The sequence below is a fragment of the Natator depressus genome, chromosome 9 (genome assembly GCF_965152275.1).
Source record: "Natator depressus isolate rNatDep1 chromosome 9, rNatDep2.hap1, whole genome shotgun sequence".
Classification (NCBI taxonomy): Eukaryota; Metazoa; Chordata; order Testudines; family Cheloniidae; genus Natator; species Natator depressus.
The window spans coordinates 46,832,731-46,849,472 of NC_134242.1; the positions used below are offsets into that span (position 1 = coordinate 46,832,731).

At 45.0% G+C, this 16,742-nt stretch overlaps 1 protein-coding gene across 2 annotated transcripts in view; it reads left to right on the top strand.

The window, feature by feature from the left end:
- The first annotated feature begins 358 nt into the window (after positions 1-358).
- IWS1 (interacts with SUPT6H, CTD assembly factor 1) overlaps positions 359-16,742 on the top strand; it is a 29,064-nt gene continuing 12,680 nt past the window's right edge. The window contains exons 1-5 of one of the 2 annotated variants that reach the window (XM_074964044.1): positions 359-589; positions 3,715-3,830; positions 13,057-14,080; positions 15,457-15,652; positions 16,576-16,633. In XM_074964044.1, the coding sequence (XP_074820145.1) occupies positions 556-589; positions 3,715-3,830; positions 13,057-14,080; positions 15,457-15,652; positions 16,576-16,633 (1,428 nt within the window). In that variant the 5' untranslated portion in view covers positions 359-555. The remainder of the gene's footprint in view (positions 590-3,714; positions 3,831-13,056; positions 14,081-15,456; positions 15,653-16,575; positions 16,634-16,742) is intronic. The other variant, XM_074964043.1, reaches the window with a different exon arrangement.

Sequence of the window (16,742 nt, forward strand, 5' to 3'; positions counted from 1 at the left end):
CGCTGTCACGGGCCGCACTCGGGGGCCAGACATGCCCTGTGCTGTCCCCTGAGGGGCCTGCTGGGGAGGGCCCCTGCCTGTTCCCTGGGGGCGACCCGCTCCAGGGGCGCTCAGTGGGGCCCTGGTCTCCGCCAGGCCCAGGCTCAAGGGGGCGGATGAAGGCGACTCTAGCCCGACTCCACCCTCCCGCTGAGTTGGCCCTGACAGAGCGAGCGGCCCCCCCCGTCGCTGGGCGCGGCTAGCAATAGGTAGCGCGCGCGCCTCCAAAGCGCCGCGAGACTTCTCTGTGCCTGACCTCTCGCGACAGGAGCGTGGTGCATTGCCCTCTGACCCCGCTGGTCGTCGCAGCGCATGCGCGCGAGCTGTCTGTGAGGGTGCGGGGGAGGCGCCATTTTGGGCCCGCAGCAGCAGGAAGCGCCAGGGATTTGATTATACGCGGCGCGGGGGTCGGAGCGGCAGGTCCCCAGTACTAGGCCGCGAAGTTGGGGCCCTGCCCCGCCCCCTCCACCAGCAGCCTGCGAGCCCTGAGAGGGAGGCGGGGGCCGGAGGCCCGCGATGGAGGCGGAGTACTACGGCGGGGACCAGTCAGGTGCGGGGCGAGAGGCACCGTTTTAGGGGGTGGAGGGTTGGGCTGGCGGCTCCTGACCCAGGGCAGCTCCTTCCGGGGAGAGATTCTCACCCCTTTTCCCGGGCAGCGCGGCCAGGCCCCTCCGACCCGAGGGCTGGACTCCTGTCTCCGCACGGCTTCTCTGTGGGCCGAGCGCGGGGTCGCCTGGGCCGGGGAGAGAGGAGCGGGGTGTAAGGGGCGGCATGTCCCAAGAGTGCGCTCGTGGCTCTGCCTCGGTGACAGGCGGGCTCCGGGGGGGCTGGGAGGCAGGCTGGAGGCTGATGCGGGGGGGCTCTCCTGGGGGCAGCGAGCTGGGTGACACCCTGGGGTGCTGACAGGGTTGTTCTTGGTGGGGAACTGGGTGACACCCTGGGTGCTGATGAGGGCTGTCCTGGCTGGGAAGGACTGGGTGAAAGGCTGGAGGCCAACGGGGCTATCTTTGGGAGGCGATGCCTGGGTGTTGAGCTGAGCGGCAACAGGTCTGTTTTGGTCCGAGGTGCGTGGGTGACAGGCTGAGTGGTGACGGATTATTTTGTACTGTTTGGAAATGGACATGCTTGGTGTTGACCAATATGGGTGAGACAAATTAAGCATGTGGTTGAGAGATGCTATTAAAAGCCAAAGCGATTACCATGTAAAGTTCTCATTACTATCACTTACCATTTTTAAATTAGGAGTTATGGAAGCTCAGGATCTCTGAGAATCAGGTCATTAAGCTTTCTCTCCCACCCCCCAAAAAGTTCTTTCCAAACAAAGTATCCCATTTGTTTATTACACGTAGATGTTTCTGACTTATCTAATAGAACCTCCACAACTGTCTTCAAAGATATCTTAGCCTCAAAATGACACGTACATCACACTGTCTGGTGAATTATTGTAGATTGTCTAGGTTATTGAGGATGTCGTCTTCAACCAGGTTAACTCAGCTGAGCTAGCAAGAGGTCTTGCATTAGGTAGGATTTAACGTTGACATTAGCACATTTTAACACGTTAGATACTAGATTTTAACTCAACTAGTTTAGCTTGTGCCTTGTCCATAATAGATTTTTAAAACTTGTTAATTAGCACTGTTGGCTAATATGCTTAACATCTCAGATCTTAGTCTAGATGAAGCCTAGCAGGCTATAGCTTGATCAGCTCAAATGATTTAAGGTCCTGGTTTGGTGAGCAAAAACGTATGGTTTTCAAATGCCAGCTCGGTCAGGTTATTTTCTCACAGTTAAAAATTCCTTTTGATTCTCATTAATGGCATGTCTGCCATGGAAAAATGGGGGTGCTTCTAAAAGATGATAGCTTATATGTTTTAAAATCCTAGTGCAGTCAGGGCAAGTTGTAGTTCTAACACGTTAGCTGGTTGAGGTGAACTAATACTTGTTAAAAATACAGCTTGTCCTATCTCTGCTAGACTCTTAAAATATGTTAACTATTGCATTTCAAAAAGACACCTTTTTCCTAGTATAGACAGGACCTAATATGTAGGCCAGCATGTTTGAAGTTAGGTGGCTGTATTGTGTCCTAGATTCCTCCCTAGGATACAGCACAACCAACTAACTTGCTATCAAATGTGTTAGCCTGCATATTAATGAGTATTAAGATGACTTTGAAATTGTGTTAAAGTAATTCGATTGTGCTGATATAATGGAAGAAAGCACCCTCTTTGGCTGTTAAGACAGCCATGGTTGAGGGCTTGACTACATGTCACTTTTGTGCAGTTCTTGTATGGTACAACTCTCTAGTGTCTGCAGCTACTGGTGTATATAGTATAATTGTGGTTAGTCTAGAGCAGTGGTTCCCCACCTGTTTTCCATTGTGGGCTGCATATGCAGCTCTCTGTGTTATATGTGGGCTGCATCCACTCAATATATATCAGGGGTCTCAAACTCAAATGACCACGAGGGCCATATGAAGACTAGTGCATTGGCCCGAGGGCCACATCACTGACACCCCCCCCTTCGCTGCCCCCCCCACTCCGCCTCTTCCCACCCCTGCCCCCCCGCCCCCATTCCAACCCCTTCCCCGAAGTCTCCACCCCCTCCCAGCCCCCAGGGGGTGCAGGAGGGGTGCAGGGTGTGGCAGGGGCTCAGGGCAGGGAGTTGATGTGCAGGAGGTGTGCAGGGTACGGCAGGGGGCTCAGGGCAGGGAGTGTGGGGTGCAGGAGGGGTGACAGGTGCAGCAGGGGGTCATTGTGCAGGGTGCGGCAGGGGGCTCAGGGCAGGGGGTCGGGGTGCAGCAGGGGGTCAGGGTGCAGGGTTCGGCACGCCACGGGGAGCCAGGGGGCGATCCTGCGGCTGGATTCGGCCTGCGGGCTGTAGTTTGTCCACCCCTGGCCTGGAGATAGACGGGGGGGGTGGGGGCGGGCACAGGGAGCTTGGCGGGCCACACACAAGAACCTCGCGGGCTGCGTGTTTGAGACCCCTGATATATATACTACTTGGATGGCCCTGAGGATGTCATATGGGCTGATTGTGCCCTGGTCATGGGAGTTTTACCATTTTAACTACATCTGTTTCTAGAAAAACAGTAGTTGTAATAGTAGTACAAAAACTGCAGTCAAGCCCTAAAGCATGCAGGTAATTAACATCACTCGGTCTGTGACAGGTCTTCTTAAGTGTGACTGAATATTAAATGATTAATTTTATGATACACATAGTATTTTTGATGATCACATGAGCCTGTTGGTCACATTGTTATACTGTAAGTTTCTATGGCCTGTGTCTCTAAGAGTAGTGAGGATCACAGTGGCGGATTTGCCTCTACCTCAAATTTTCCTGATAAATTTTGTTCTGGAGATAATCTAAAGTGATTCATTAAGAATGTAGATGATAGGAGTCGCAACCGATAAAGGCACTGCTATAAAAGCAGCAAATTTTATTCTTTTGTCATTTAACTGGTAGTGTACTGTAGCTGCTGGTTTTATGCTCTGAAATCCACTACTTGCTGATGTATTTTTCTGTCTTTTAACAGTATCTATTGTTTTAATTCTGGAACTGGAAGTTCTGGTTGAGAGTCTTGCCTGTTGGCTCTCTGATTTGCAAAAATGTCAAAAAGCTCATATTTAATAGATATTGAAGTTACTGAATCTTACTTTTTTTTTTAATTTGGTGCAGATGATGGTGGAGCCACCCCAGTACAAGATGAGCGAGATTCAGGGTCTGACGTTGAAGATGATGTAAATGATCAGCATTCTGGATCAGACAATGAAAGCTTAGGGCATCATTCAGAGGTACCAGTGAAATGTTTGGTTTGATCAAATAAAACATGACTTTCTGTAGCCTGAGTTTAAATGAGAGAGGGCCTTACTCTTAATGGAGATTAATTTTATATTGGGTTCCTTAAACCAGACCCTTAGAGTAGTCTTGTAAAATTTACTTGCCTAAACAGCCAGGGGATGTAATTTTTTGGCAAGTGAGTAGGATAATAGTTTTCTTATCATGATAAAAGAATAGATTCTGTGCTTGAGCTAGTAAAGTTTACTCCTGAGGGAATTCTGCACCAAAAAAAAAAAAAATTCTGAACACCGTATTTTAAAATTCTGCAAAATTCTGCATATTTTATTTGTCAATAAATAAATGTGGAGGCTCCAGCATGGCAGTGGGGAGCACAGGCCACTGGCTGCACAGAGGTGGGAGAGCACCTTGCAGCCCCTCCTCTCCCCTCCCCGGGATACGGACTTGGCAGTGAGGCTGCATCCAACCCTGACACAGCGCAAGGGCCGGGCCTACCCCAGGAACACCCTGGAGCCCTGTCCCTCCACGCCAGTTGCACCAAGACAGTAAGCGAGAGGGACAGTCTCACACGCACGCCCAGCCCTGGCTCCTGATCAAGGTGTGCGGCAAGCAGGCTCAGCCCAGCAGGCTCCAAGTCTGGAGGCAATTAGTGTGAGGGGATTCAGGTGTGGAGCGAGAGAGTTCTGTGTGGGGCAATATGGGTGCAGGCAGCTTGGGGGGGGTTCTGGGTGCAAATGGAATGGGACTCTGCAGGAGATCCAGGTGAAGGTGGTTGGGGCTCAGCGAGATGGTCTGGGTGTGGGGGAATGCATGGGGATCCTGGTGCTGGGGGAGTGGGCTTTGTGGGGTGGAGGTCTGGATGCGGGGGCCTCGTCAGGTGATCCAGGCAGAGGTTCGAGGGGAGGGGCTCAGCAGGGGGTGGCCTGGCTGTAGGGGTGGGGGGATCCAGATGCAGGGAGGGTGGGGCTCAGTGGGGGAGTTCTGGATGCAGGCAGCTGAGGCTCGGCAGGGGGTCTGGATATGTGGGGGGTCTGGATACACTGGGGTTGGGCAGACAGGAGAGCAGTTCCCCATATAGTGACTCCTCCTCCTTCAGCTGAGCAGGGATGCGAGCAAAAAGCAAGGGGAGGAGGGGCAGAGCTTCCTGCAGCCGGAAAGGTTTCAGGGGGTGGGTGTGACCCTGCCCTGGCCGCTCCTTGCAGGGGAAGAGAAAGTCTTCTCCTGTCCCAGCCCAGCTGAGCCTGCAGCAGGGTAGGGCATCTCCAGCATGTGTCCATCTGTCTCCCCTACCCCCCTTTCTTCCCCCGCCCCCGGGCAGTGATTTATATCTCCACTGGCTGCTCCAGGCGCCCAAAACGGTGTGCCTGTGCTGTTGGTGAGAGGCTTGTGACCACTCTTGTAGCTTCCCTTTGCTTCCCTGTCATTTTCTGCACGGAAGCAAAGAAATCTGTGGGACATGAATTCTGCACACGTGCAGTGGCACAAAATTCCCCTAGGAGTAAAAGTTTCATGATAGTTTTGCAAGGATGCTTTAGGAATATCCTTACAGACATCACAACTCATGAACATAGCTGCAAATAATGTCAAATATATTTGAAATGATAAATGCTGTTTTTCAGGGATTTGTAGCTCAGCTTAAAATTTTGCATGTTTATGCTGAAGTTTGTCAATACAGGAGTAAATTTTCTTGGGGAAAAAAATCCCAGAACAAACACATCAACTCTTCTGGTCAATTAAATTACAGAAAGGGCATGGGGAAAATACATCTTCACTATTTTGGGTGTGTTGTGATGTTTTTCTATGTCAAAAAGCTCATCCATGTGGGAAGAGTACAGGTGCCTCTCTTCTCCTCCTTGCAGTTCATGGTATGGATGGTTCCTCATGTAGTCTGGAATCCTTATTGGGAAAGGGGGTAGAGTCAGGCTGGCACAGGATAGTGGGATGGGGTAGATTTAATGTACTATGACTGGAGTTTTGGAGTGGGATGTGGAGGGGGAAGCACTGCCAGAACTGCTGCAGGGATACAGCGCTTTCATGCACATCCCATGGGATCTACCAGATTAAAGAGCAAGTTTTCCATGGGCTGCATAGGATTTCCCCATCACCTGACAGGACATTTATGAAGGAATCTCAACAAGGATTTCTTTGCAAAGTTTTCTCACCTTCCTGTGGCTTCCATCATGAAAAGGTATAATCTGGGCCTATGAAATTCTGTCTTTTCCTAGTCAATGATGTGAAGAAGGACCTATTCACACTTGTTGTGAAATGCCTTAATTACAATTTGGATATCTGCTTGTGTGCAGTAACTTTCTTGTGTAAGTTGGTTCTGTGTTCCAGGTTGACACTACATGACGTGGTTGTCTCTGGATGTATATTGCGCTGTACAAACTGTTTAAATTCTTAATGTGGTACACTGTAACAAACTGAAAGCCTTCACTCTTTTATGTAGCTTAGCATGCAAGCCTATTTTGTTCTCGCAGAAGAGCTATTTGTGTACTATATTTTATTAAAACCCCAAATGTTGGAAAGAGAAAATAGAACAAAGTATTTTTGTTAACAACATGAAATATAATTTTTTTAATTTACTTAAATTCAAATTTTAAATTTAGAATGCCCTGTATGGAAAAAAAGTAAGTTCTTGCAGTAGAAGAAGCCAGATCAGAAATGTGATTAGGGGTCTTCTGTGGGACTGGGGAAGCTTGAGGGGTGACCCTGTGTAGGAGCAATTTTCTTAGCATAAGTGAGATGATAGGATCTCAGAGGGATTGCTTCAGTAGGTGCAGGATGGAGATCAGGTAGTGTTTTAGGGAATGAATAGTTTCAGAATATGACAGGAATTGCAAAACAAAAGAATTGCCAGTCTGATCAGGGAAGGTAACATTGGCGCCTTGGGGCCATTAGCATTTCATCTGATGTATGAGGGTTGAGTTAATCATTCAAACTCTTGTATATTCTTGTGAGGCATTAGTGTTACATACTGCATTTATGGTCATTTGAGATCTGGTTTAAATACACAAGCAATTGCTTTCAGACTGTCCTTTGCATTGACAGACAGAATTTTTTCACATATCCACTGCTATTAAAAACATATGAGAATACTAACATTAGGGAGCTATCATCACTATTAACTGACCTTGTTGTACATGTGCATGACAGTATGTAAGGGATATGTAGTATGTAAGGCAGTGGTCTCCAACCTTTTTACACCCAAGATCACTTTTGGAATCTAAGGGCAACCCAGGATCTAACCTGCACCTTCCCCGAGGCCCCACCCCTTCCCCAAAGCCCTACCCCGCTCATTCCATCCCCCACTCTTTCCGTCGCTCGCTCTCCCCCACCCTCACTCACTTTCACCATGCTGGGGCAGGGGGTTGGAGTTCAGGAGGGGGTGCAGGCTCTGGGCTGGGGCCAAGGGGTTCGCAGTGTGGGAGGGGGCTCTGGGCTGAACCTGGGGCAGGGGGTTGGGGTTCAGGAGGGGGTGTGGGCTCTGGGAGGGAGTTTGAATGCAGGAGGAGACTCCGGGCTGGGGCAGTGTTGGGCTGCAGGACGGGGTATAGGGTGCTGGCTCTGGGAGGGGGGTCAGGGCTGGTTCAGAGTGTTGGGGTGCAGGATGCTGGCTCTGGGAGGAGGCTCTGGGCTGGGGGGCAAAGTGTTGAGGTGCAGGAGGGGTCTTGGGATGCTGGCTCTGGAAGGGGGGTCTGGGTGGGGTTCAGGGTGCAGGAGGGGGTATGGGGTGCTGGCTCAGGGATGGGGGTTGGGGTGCGACCTCCCTCCAGGCAGCACTTATCTCTGGCGGCTTCTGGTTGGCAATGGGCGCAGCAAGGCTAAGGCAGGCTGCCTGTCTACCTCGGCTCCGCACTGTCCTGAAAGGGGCCAACGCGCCCCTGTGGCCCCGGGGGGGAAGTGGTGTGGCTCTGTGCACTGCTCCTCTCTGCAAGCACTCCCCCCAAGGCTCTCCTGGCCAATGGGAGCTGCGGGGGTGGTGCTTGCAGGCAGGAGCAGCACACAGAGGGAAACCCCTGTTCTGCAGGGCTGCACTGGCCGCTTCTGGCAGTGGCGTGGGTCCGGCGTAGGCAGGGAGTCTTCCTTAGAGGCAGCCACACTACACCACCGGAGATCATGATTGACAGGGAGATCCTCTAGGATCGACCGGTTGGTGACATTGATGTAAGGGGTAGGTACGCTCTGGCTTGTTTGGAGACTCCTCTGTATTTGAAAATGGATAAAATAATCAGTCCAGTTAATTTCAAACAAGACCCCAACACTAGATTTTATAGATATTTGGGTAATCTTAAAAACCACAAATATATTTTAAAAAGTGTTAACTTTGCATGCCAAGTCTTAAGGTACAGTAATTTCCAGATTTCCTACAAGTCAAGATTAGAGATGTAGTTTAAATTAGAACACACTAGAACCGTCCCCGAAAAGGAATGACTTTCAGTGATTCACCATATTCTCCTTTCTGAATTTGTTTTCTTATGTCCTCTTATTTTCTTCATCCATAGGAAAATGTGGGAAGAATGACATTCAAGGGTACTAAAACCTTTGAGAAAGCCTAATCAGATAAGTCTTTTTAATTACTATTTCGTCTCTAAATTAGAATTCAATTAGATTTTTTTAAAAACTAACTTTTAAAACTTTTTTAAATTTTCAGATTTCTTTTCCAGGTTCTTAACTTAAAGAAAAGAGGGCTCTTGAGGATTTGTTTATGTAGGTCTTAGGTTTGTGGGTCTCAGGTATGTGGGGGTTTTTCCTTTCTACAATTCTTTCCTGGCTTTCCTTCCCCCATCCCACTTTATCTATAAATGTTTTCTTTGATGTCCTTATCAGTTCTCTTTTAGCTAAATAGAATTAGATAACACACAATTTTAGTACAGTAATGCATATTAAATCAAATTTACAGTGTTGGTATGATTTAAGGGGCCAGATCCTGTGACCAGGCCCATATGGAGCCTTACTGACTGCAATGGGGCCCTATGGGTGTAAGGATCCATCTCTGCATATTCAGTTGCAGAATTGGGATTCTAGGATTTTATGGAAAACATTTTATTTACCTTGGATTTTTAAATCAAAATTAATTGCCCGATCACCATTTGATGATTATATAAACTTCGGTGTAGTAATTCATGGGATCATACTGGGTGGCTAACTTTTTAACTTTATGCATTGATCCAATACTTTATTTACTAATCTGTTAATGTTTTACATAGAGGATTAAAACTGTAAATTTGATTTTAATACATTTGTTACAGTGTACTGTACTAAAGTCTGCTGCTGTTGAATTCTTTCAGCTAAAAAAAGATATAATTAAGGACATCTCAAGTAAAAAGTTCATAGATAAAGAGAAGGAAGAAAAGAAAGCAAAGGAATTAGAGCAAAAAATAGGGTGGGGGACAACTATCTGAGACCTACCTATCATTGACATTGTCTGATCTTTTCTTTGAACTAAGTATTTGGAAAAGAAAAATAGAAAACTTCTGATATTAAATGCACGTGTTGCATAATTTCTTCTGAACAAATTTTTAGAGACGAACTAGTAAAATAACTGTCTCACAAGGCTTAGATCCCAACCTTCTTTCTTGCTTCATTTTCTAGTTCATCATATTTAGTTATTTAACTAAAATAATATCTCTACAAAGTCACATTCTTAATGTTACACATATAAACTCTGTACTCCAAGACAGACTTTCATAAACTGTTTTATTCATAAATGCTTTTCAGCCCATATAATTACTTGTGTGTTTTCTATTGTATTCTCTGAAACAGGTCTTTAGAGTGCCTATTATTTATTTGTAGGAAGGTAGGGCCCAGAGGCTTTAATCAGGATTGTGTGAGGCCCCATGTTGCTGAGCTCTCAACAAACAAAATTAAAGACAATTCCTGCACCAAACATCATATAGGCTGAATAAGATGTTAGCTCCTCTTCATTCTCAGGAATGACCTGATGCTTACTGTCAGTCTGTCACAGGCTTAGAGAGATATGTTGCATCCTATGGAAACAACATTAATGCTGCTGGAATTGCTATGATTTGCTATTGCAGTGTGATTTCTAAAATATGCCATTAATGTCTCTGCGTGATTGTTCTGCTTTGATTTCTTACCAACTAATATGAATACCAAGTTACCAAGATCTTTCTAGTGTATTCTGAAAGATAAACCAATTGCCTACAGCTAACGCTATTGACCCAGAGATCGAATTGTTTTACTTTCTCATTACATATCCCCCAAAGAGTTTCCAGCCCTGGCAGATTGTAAGATAAAGGACTTAAACATTAATATTTGTACCTCTGCTGCTGTTTCCCTTCCCAGAAAAATCTCATGCTACTGCTGGCATGAACAATTCCTGGTTTCATAATGTACAGTTCAATGAAATTAGATAAAAAAAATAACTTTAGGAGGGTGGGTGGGAAGGTACAAGGCTCTTCTACCAGAAGGTGATCAGAAGTTCCTCTAATCCTCCCAACCTACAGCACTGACCAGCATTCACTCTGTAGATTCCATCCTGACATTCTTGATTACACCGCTGACAGCCACAGGTATTCTTAACCTTTCTCTTCCTCAGCTGCAGCTTTCTTCTTGATTGTAACTTCCTGTTCAATAATGTGTTGAGAGAAAGCATGCCAAGTGCAGCAGTAATCTGTAGATGTACTTGACATGTTCCTAGTACATTACTTAAGAGGTACCTTGCAGTGGAGGGGAAGAGAATCAATGTTATGATTAGCTAGTTCCAGAGGGAACCTGCAGTGACTTGTGGGAGGTGGTTAGTACTGTGGTCAAGCAGAACTACTTGTCCCAGGCTGCTGGAGGATTTTTTTCTACCTTTATAATGATTTTTTTTTTTTGAAAATTAATATATTCTCTAATTGTGGCACTGTAGTTTCTTATAAACATAGAAATTGGGAACTACTTAGAATATTAACATCATCATCATGAGATTCAAATGGCCTCCAATGTTACAGGGAGAGAGAACCAAAAAAAAGAGAAAATATTAGCTTGCTTTTGTGGTGCTGCTGAGAGATTTTACATGAGTAACATTCAGTAACATTTTGAAGATACATTTGGTCACATGCATGCTTTAAGATCATGTAGTTCTATCTTGCTGCTTCCTTGTGTCTGCAGCTGTGGTGGAATTTAGCAGATAATATCTTTGGACTACTAGTTAGAAATAAATGCATCACTTGAAACCTGGGATCTAAGACTGAATAGTAAACAGCATTGCTTTTTTAGCTATCATGAATCTGGAGACAGTAGTTGCTAAAATCATGATCAAATTTCAAGTGTATGTACATGAGAGAATTTTAAGTAAAACTGGAAATTAACAGTGCTCTTCAGTTTAACTCTGGCATAAATGCATCTGAAATATTGTATGCCATTCTCAGTTGCGGGGGAAAGTGCATATAGAAGAAATAGGTGAATAAGGAATGCAGCTTCCCAAGGGAGTTAAACTCATAGCCAAGTGAAGATGTGGGGGGAGATATGTCTATAAATATGTTCATGGTAAATAAACAAAAGAGAGAAGTTAGTAATTTTGTAAAGATGGTAGAGCATGAAGCCTAAAGCTAAGGAAGAAAAAGTTTAGACTAGGCAAGAGAAAAAAACTTAGTGAGAAGTGGAGATGTCCCACTTGAATCAGTGCTGTAGAAAGAACAACTGAGTTATTTTTACTGTGCTATATTCTCTGTTTGGGAGGGGACAAGCTTATTCCGGCATTGGAAGTTTGATATGCTGAACTATTGAATTGGATAATATCTAGGGAATTGAAGTCTGAAAAGTCTCTCTGAAGGAGTGGATGATAATGGTGGTTTTTTTAACAGGAAAATTTAATATTCAGTTTTTATCCTGGTGGGAAAATGGATTATATAAACTTCCTTTTTCCATCCAGGATAAATTAAAACGTTAGACCTTGTTACCAGCATTCATATTCAAAAGATTTTTTTTAAAAGATGGGGTGTGTGACATTTTTCATTTATTTGTGACATACAAAAGACCTGATAGGATTGGTTTAAAAATGGCTTGTTTTACTTCTTAAGTTAAGTATCAGTAATGTCAGCTTTGGTCATCTTTATTTTTTGCTAAGTGATCTCCTGGATATCTAAGGAGACATACTGTTACCTCACTACTTCATTTAAAGAGCAGAGGTGTTGAATCTTTTAAAAAAGATGTCCTTTCCCCAAAATGTTCATTAGTCATTGAAATTAAACGTTAATAAAAATAAACAGAAACTACTGTTAAAAGTTTGATTAAAAATCTCTTCTCTGTTGTTAAGCTTTCATCCTCTTGACATATCCATTCAGTGGATCTCCAGTCATAATTCTCCAGAGCAGACAATACCTGAATTTCTAATATAACACAGCAAGCAGGATTAAAAATAAAGTAAAATTCAGGCCTTCTTTATACATTCTAGGGGCTTGTCTATACTTACCAGGGGTTTGAAGTGTCGATGCATCAGCAGTCGATTTAGCGCCTCTAGACACGCTAAATGGACCGCCAGTCGCTCTCCCATTGACTCCTGTACTCCACCTGAACGAGAAGCACAAAGGGAGTCAACAGGAGAGTATCTCCAGTCGACATCGCATAGTGTGGACCCCACGGTAAATAGATCTAAGTACATCGACTTCAGCTACGCTATTCACATAGCTGAAGTTGCGTAACTTAGATTGATCTCCCCCTGTAGTGTAGACAAGCCCTAAAGAACAACGCACAAACCCATTTTTCCCCCTTTGCAATATGTTATAATATAAAGAATAACAGTAACTGTACATGTTATGTTATTCTATACAAACAACACAATCCCTTCTTTGGGAGTTTACAATTTTAAGGCCAAGATTTTCAAAGGTGATTAGTGATTTTGGATGGCTCAATATTTGGGAGCCCAAACTAAAACACCTTATGAGCCTGATTTTCTGAAAGTGCTGTGTGTGCATCCTTTGACAATCAGGCCCCTTAAAGTGTCTCAGGCTTGGTATTCAAAGTCACTATTTTTGTAAATCTTGGCTTAAATAGATTATTGGACAATAAAGTGGACAGAATTCTCATGCGGATCTTCTTTTAATGTTTTCATCACTTTGAATCGTTTGATGGAGGAGTGCTGTGGTATAATAGTCTGTTTATTTCTGTGTTTAAAATATTTTCAGGTTGCCACACTTAAGCAAATGGAAAGTTATTCTTTGTGTTACTGTGCTTCTTAACTTACAATTGTCTGGGATTGTTTTTCTTTTCCAGAATGAACAAAGTGATGGGGAAGATGATGGTGAAACTAGAGGCCATCACATGACAGACTCTGAAAATGAAGACACCCCAAGGCAAAAAGATAGTGATTCTGAAAATGAGGACCCTCCAAATCACAATGCCAGTGATTCAGAAAATGAAGGGGCTCATGGGGACAAAGACAGTGATTCTGATATTGAGGACCATCCAATTCATCATATAAGTGACTCTGAAAATGAGGATGCCTTAAATCACCATGCAAGTGACTCTGAAAATGAAGAACCTCAAAAAGTTCACAATAGCGATTCTGAAAATGAGGATCCCCATAAGAATCTGAATAGTGAGTCAGAAAATGAGGATCATCAAAAAGGTCATGCTAGTGACTCTGAAAATGAGGAACCCCCAAAACATACAGCTAGTGACTCTGAAAATGAGGAACCCCCAAAACATACAGCTAGTGATTCTGAAAATGAGGACCCCTTAAAACATACAGCTAGCGACTCTGAAAATGAGGAGCCCTTAAAACATACAGCTAGCGACTCTGAAAATGAGGCGCTCTCAAAACATGCAGCCAGCGATTCCGAAAATGAGGAGCCCCTGAAACATGCAGCCAGCGATTCCGAAAATGAGGAGCCCCCAAAGCATGCAGCCAGCGATTCCGAAAATGAGGAGCCCCCAAAGCACGCAGCCAGTGACTCTGAAAATGAGGAGCCCCAAAAAGTTCATGCTAGTGACTCTGAGAACGAAGAGCCTCAGAAACATCCTGCAAGTGACTCTGAGATTGAAGATGTTCCCAGACGCAAACAAAAAATAGAGTCTGATGACAGTGACGGGAATGGGAAAGAGGCAATGCAGAATGACTCTCGGCATTCAGATAGCGAGCAGGCAGGAGAAGGATTTCATGCCTCTGACAGTGAGGGGGAAGGTCCTAAGAGACGGAAAATAACAGACAGCGATGAAGATGAGGAGAGAGATGAGGACAAGGGAGTCAAGAGGAAAGCAGCAGTCTTTTCTGACAGCGAGGATGAGGAGAAAACACGTAAGAAATACTAACTTACTTCCATCAGAACTATATGAGCAACAGTTGGGTAATGGATAACTAGCTCTTTCTCCAAGGATCAAATTTTGGTTTAAATAATAATTTAAACTAATAACTCATAAGTTGTGGCTACATATCTTGGAGAGGGAAGGTATACACTAAATGCTTCCAAACCGTTTGCTGGAGAAGTTCATTCTAGCGTATTTTCTTTTCCCACCTCTTTATTAACTATACTTCATGGCTTGAGATCCCCAGATAAAATAGATGTTCAGCCTACTATTGTTAAGTGTGAACTTACTCAGATGTCTTTTGAATATTTATTTTCAGTGTCCATTTTTCACATAGGAATTCGATGTAGCTAACTGCCTGGGGTTGACAGCGCCCTGTCTTGAGATTGATCTCTCTGGAAACCCTGTTCTATGTGGGAGCAGTTGCTAGGGGGCAGCAACTCCTTTTCTTGATGTATGTAGCCTGCTAATCTACGAACCACTAAGCAGTATCCCAGCTGATATTTTTTCATACACTTTCTTCAAGAATGATTCTACCCTGAAAAGTGGCTTTGTAAAAACAGCACCTTCTTACAGAATTTTTATTATTGGTGTTACGTGAGCGAGAGAGAATCTAACTTGACTTCTAGACTCCAAACTGAGTGTTCAAGACTTGCAGAAAGAAATTTTTTTCCTTGAAAATTAAGTAGCTTTCACATAGGATTAAATGAGAGAGAATAAATATGAAACTCCACCAAGCAGTTTTTAGATAACTGTACTCAAAAGGAATGTTTGCTAAAAATTGTACTGTTCTCTTAATTTTTATTTCTAATTTACAAGTAACACAGCTTTACTGGAACTATAAGAGATTAGAGAAAAGTTTTTTGGGTTTTTTTGCAATGTGTTCACTCCATGCATTTGACAGCACTTTGAATAAAGTCACTTTCACTGTTATCCTTGTATAGACAGTTTCCTCCTCTCTGTGTGGGTTTTTCACACAATGGGAGAGAGAAACAAAATTTTGAAAATAGGAAAATGATGGTAAAACTACAAAAATTGTCAGGAGGGCTCTAGGTTAAGTGTATCATCTAAAATCACTTTATTTATTGAATTGGCTAGATTTCAAGATGACAACCTCCCTTTAGAGAAGACATGCAGGAGTGTATAAATACTTTTTAGTGAAGCTTATGTTTTAAAAATTAGTATCTGTGATGACATGGTTAGGAATGTCACCAAAAAAAAGAGTGCTGTCAAAGAAGAATTGGGAAGTTTCCATTTCTCTCCCTTGTCTAGTAGTTTTTCTTGCCACAAGGTAGCTAGCTGGGAGGACCACTTGTCATTGAGCCAACTTGGTCACTATGTGTCCTGTAATATGTTCCTGTGTGTTAGAAGCTGCAAAGAAAGGACGCATCGTCTCAGATGTGGAAGACTCTGATAGCGATGCATCAGAGAAATCTGATAAAAGAAAAAAGAATGCTGTAGCATCAGATAGTGAGGAAGAGGAGGAGAGCAAGGACAGCGCTGGAAAGAAAAAAGAAGAGAAGGATCTTTTTGGGAGTGATAGTGAATCAGGAAATGAACAAGAGTAAGTAAGTTTCTTTCTAAATGTGAATTCTTATAGGGCAGAGGTGGGCAAACTATGGCCCGCAGGACCGTCCTGCCCGGCCCCTAAGCTCCTGGCCCAGGAGGCTAGCCCCCGGCCCCTCCCCTATTGTCCCCCCTCAGCCTCACCTTGCCTGCCACTGGCATAATGCTCTGGGCGGTGGGGCTGCAGAGCCCGGCCTGACCCGGTGCTCTGTGCTGCACGGCACAGCTGCCTGTCCTGGTGCAGTGGCACTGCCAGCCACCGGTGCTCCAGGCAGCGCGGTAAGGGGGCAGGGGAGTTTGGGGGGTGGTCAGGGGCGTGGATAGGGGTCGGGGCAATCAGAGGGTGGGGGTTGAATGGGGGCAGGGGCCCCCGGGGGGCAGTCAGGAAGGAGAGGGGGGGTTGGATTGGGTGTTGGGGGGCAGTTAGGGGCAGGAGGTCCGGGGGCGATCAGGGGACCGACAGCAGGGGGGGTGGATAGGGCAAGGGTCCCTGGGGGGCCGTCAGGGAACGGGGGGTTGGATGGAGCAGGAGTCCCAGGGGGGCCATCAGGGGGTGAGAAGTGGGGGGGGGGGGTCAGATAGGGGGCTGGGCCATGCTTGGCTGTTTGGGGAGGCACGGCCTCCCCTAACTGGCCCTCCATACAATTTTGGAAACCCGAGGCGGCCCTCAGGCCAAAAAGTTTGCCCGCCCCTGTTATAGGTTAATGAACAGTGGGGTTTGCCTCAAATAAAAAGGGATGAGTCCCAATAACAGTATGAATGTCCACAGGAAGATCACGTTAGGTTTTTTTTATAGGTTTCTGATATTCCCACAATTACATTAGTAATTGCCCAGCAAACTTTGTTCTAGTCATTGTCATATTATTCTTGGGTTATCTGTTAGAAATGGAGAATATAAGTATATTACTATTACTTTTGCAGGAACCTGATTGCAGATATATTTGGTGAGTCTGGTGATGAAGAGGAGGAGGAATTTACAGTAAGTATGTAAACCCCTGGACAATGGATCTGGTTCAGTTTTATTATTATTAATTTATATTTTAGGAGCCTAGGAGCCCCAGTCATGGACCAGGACCCCATTGTGCTAG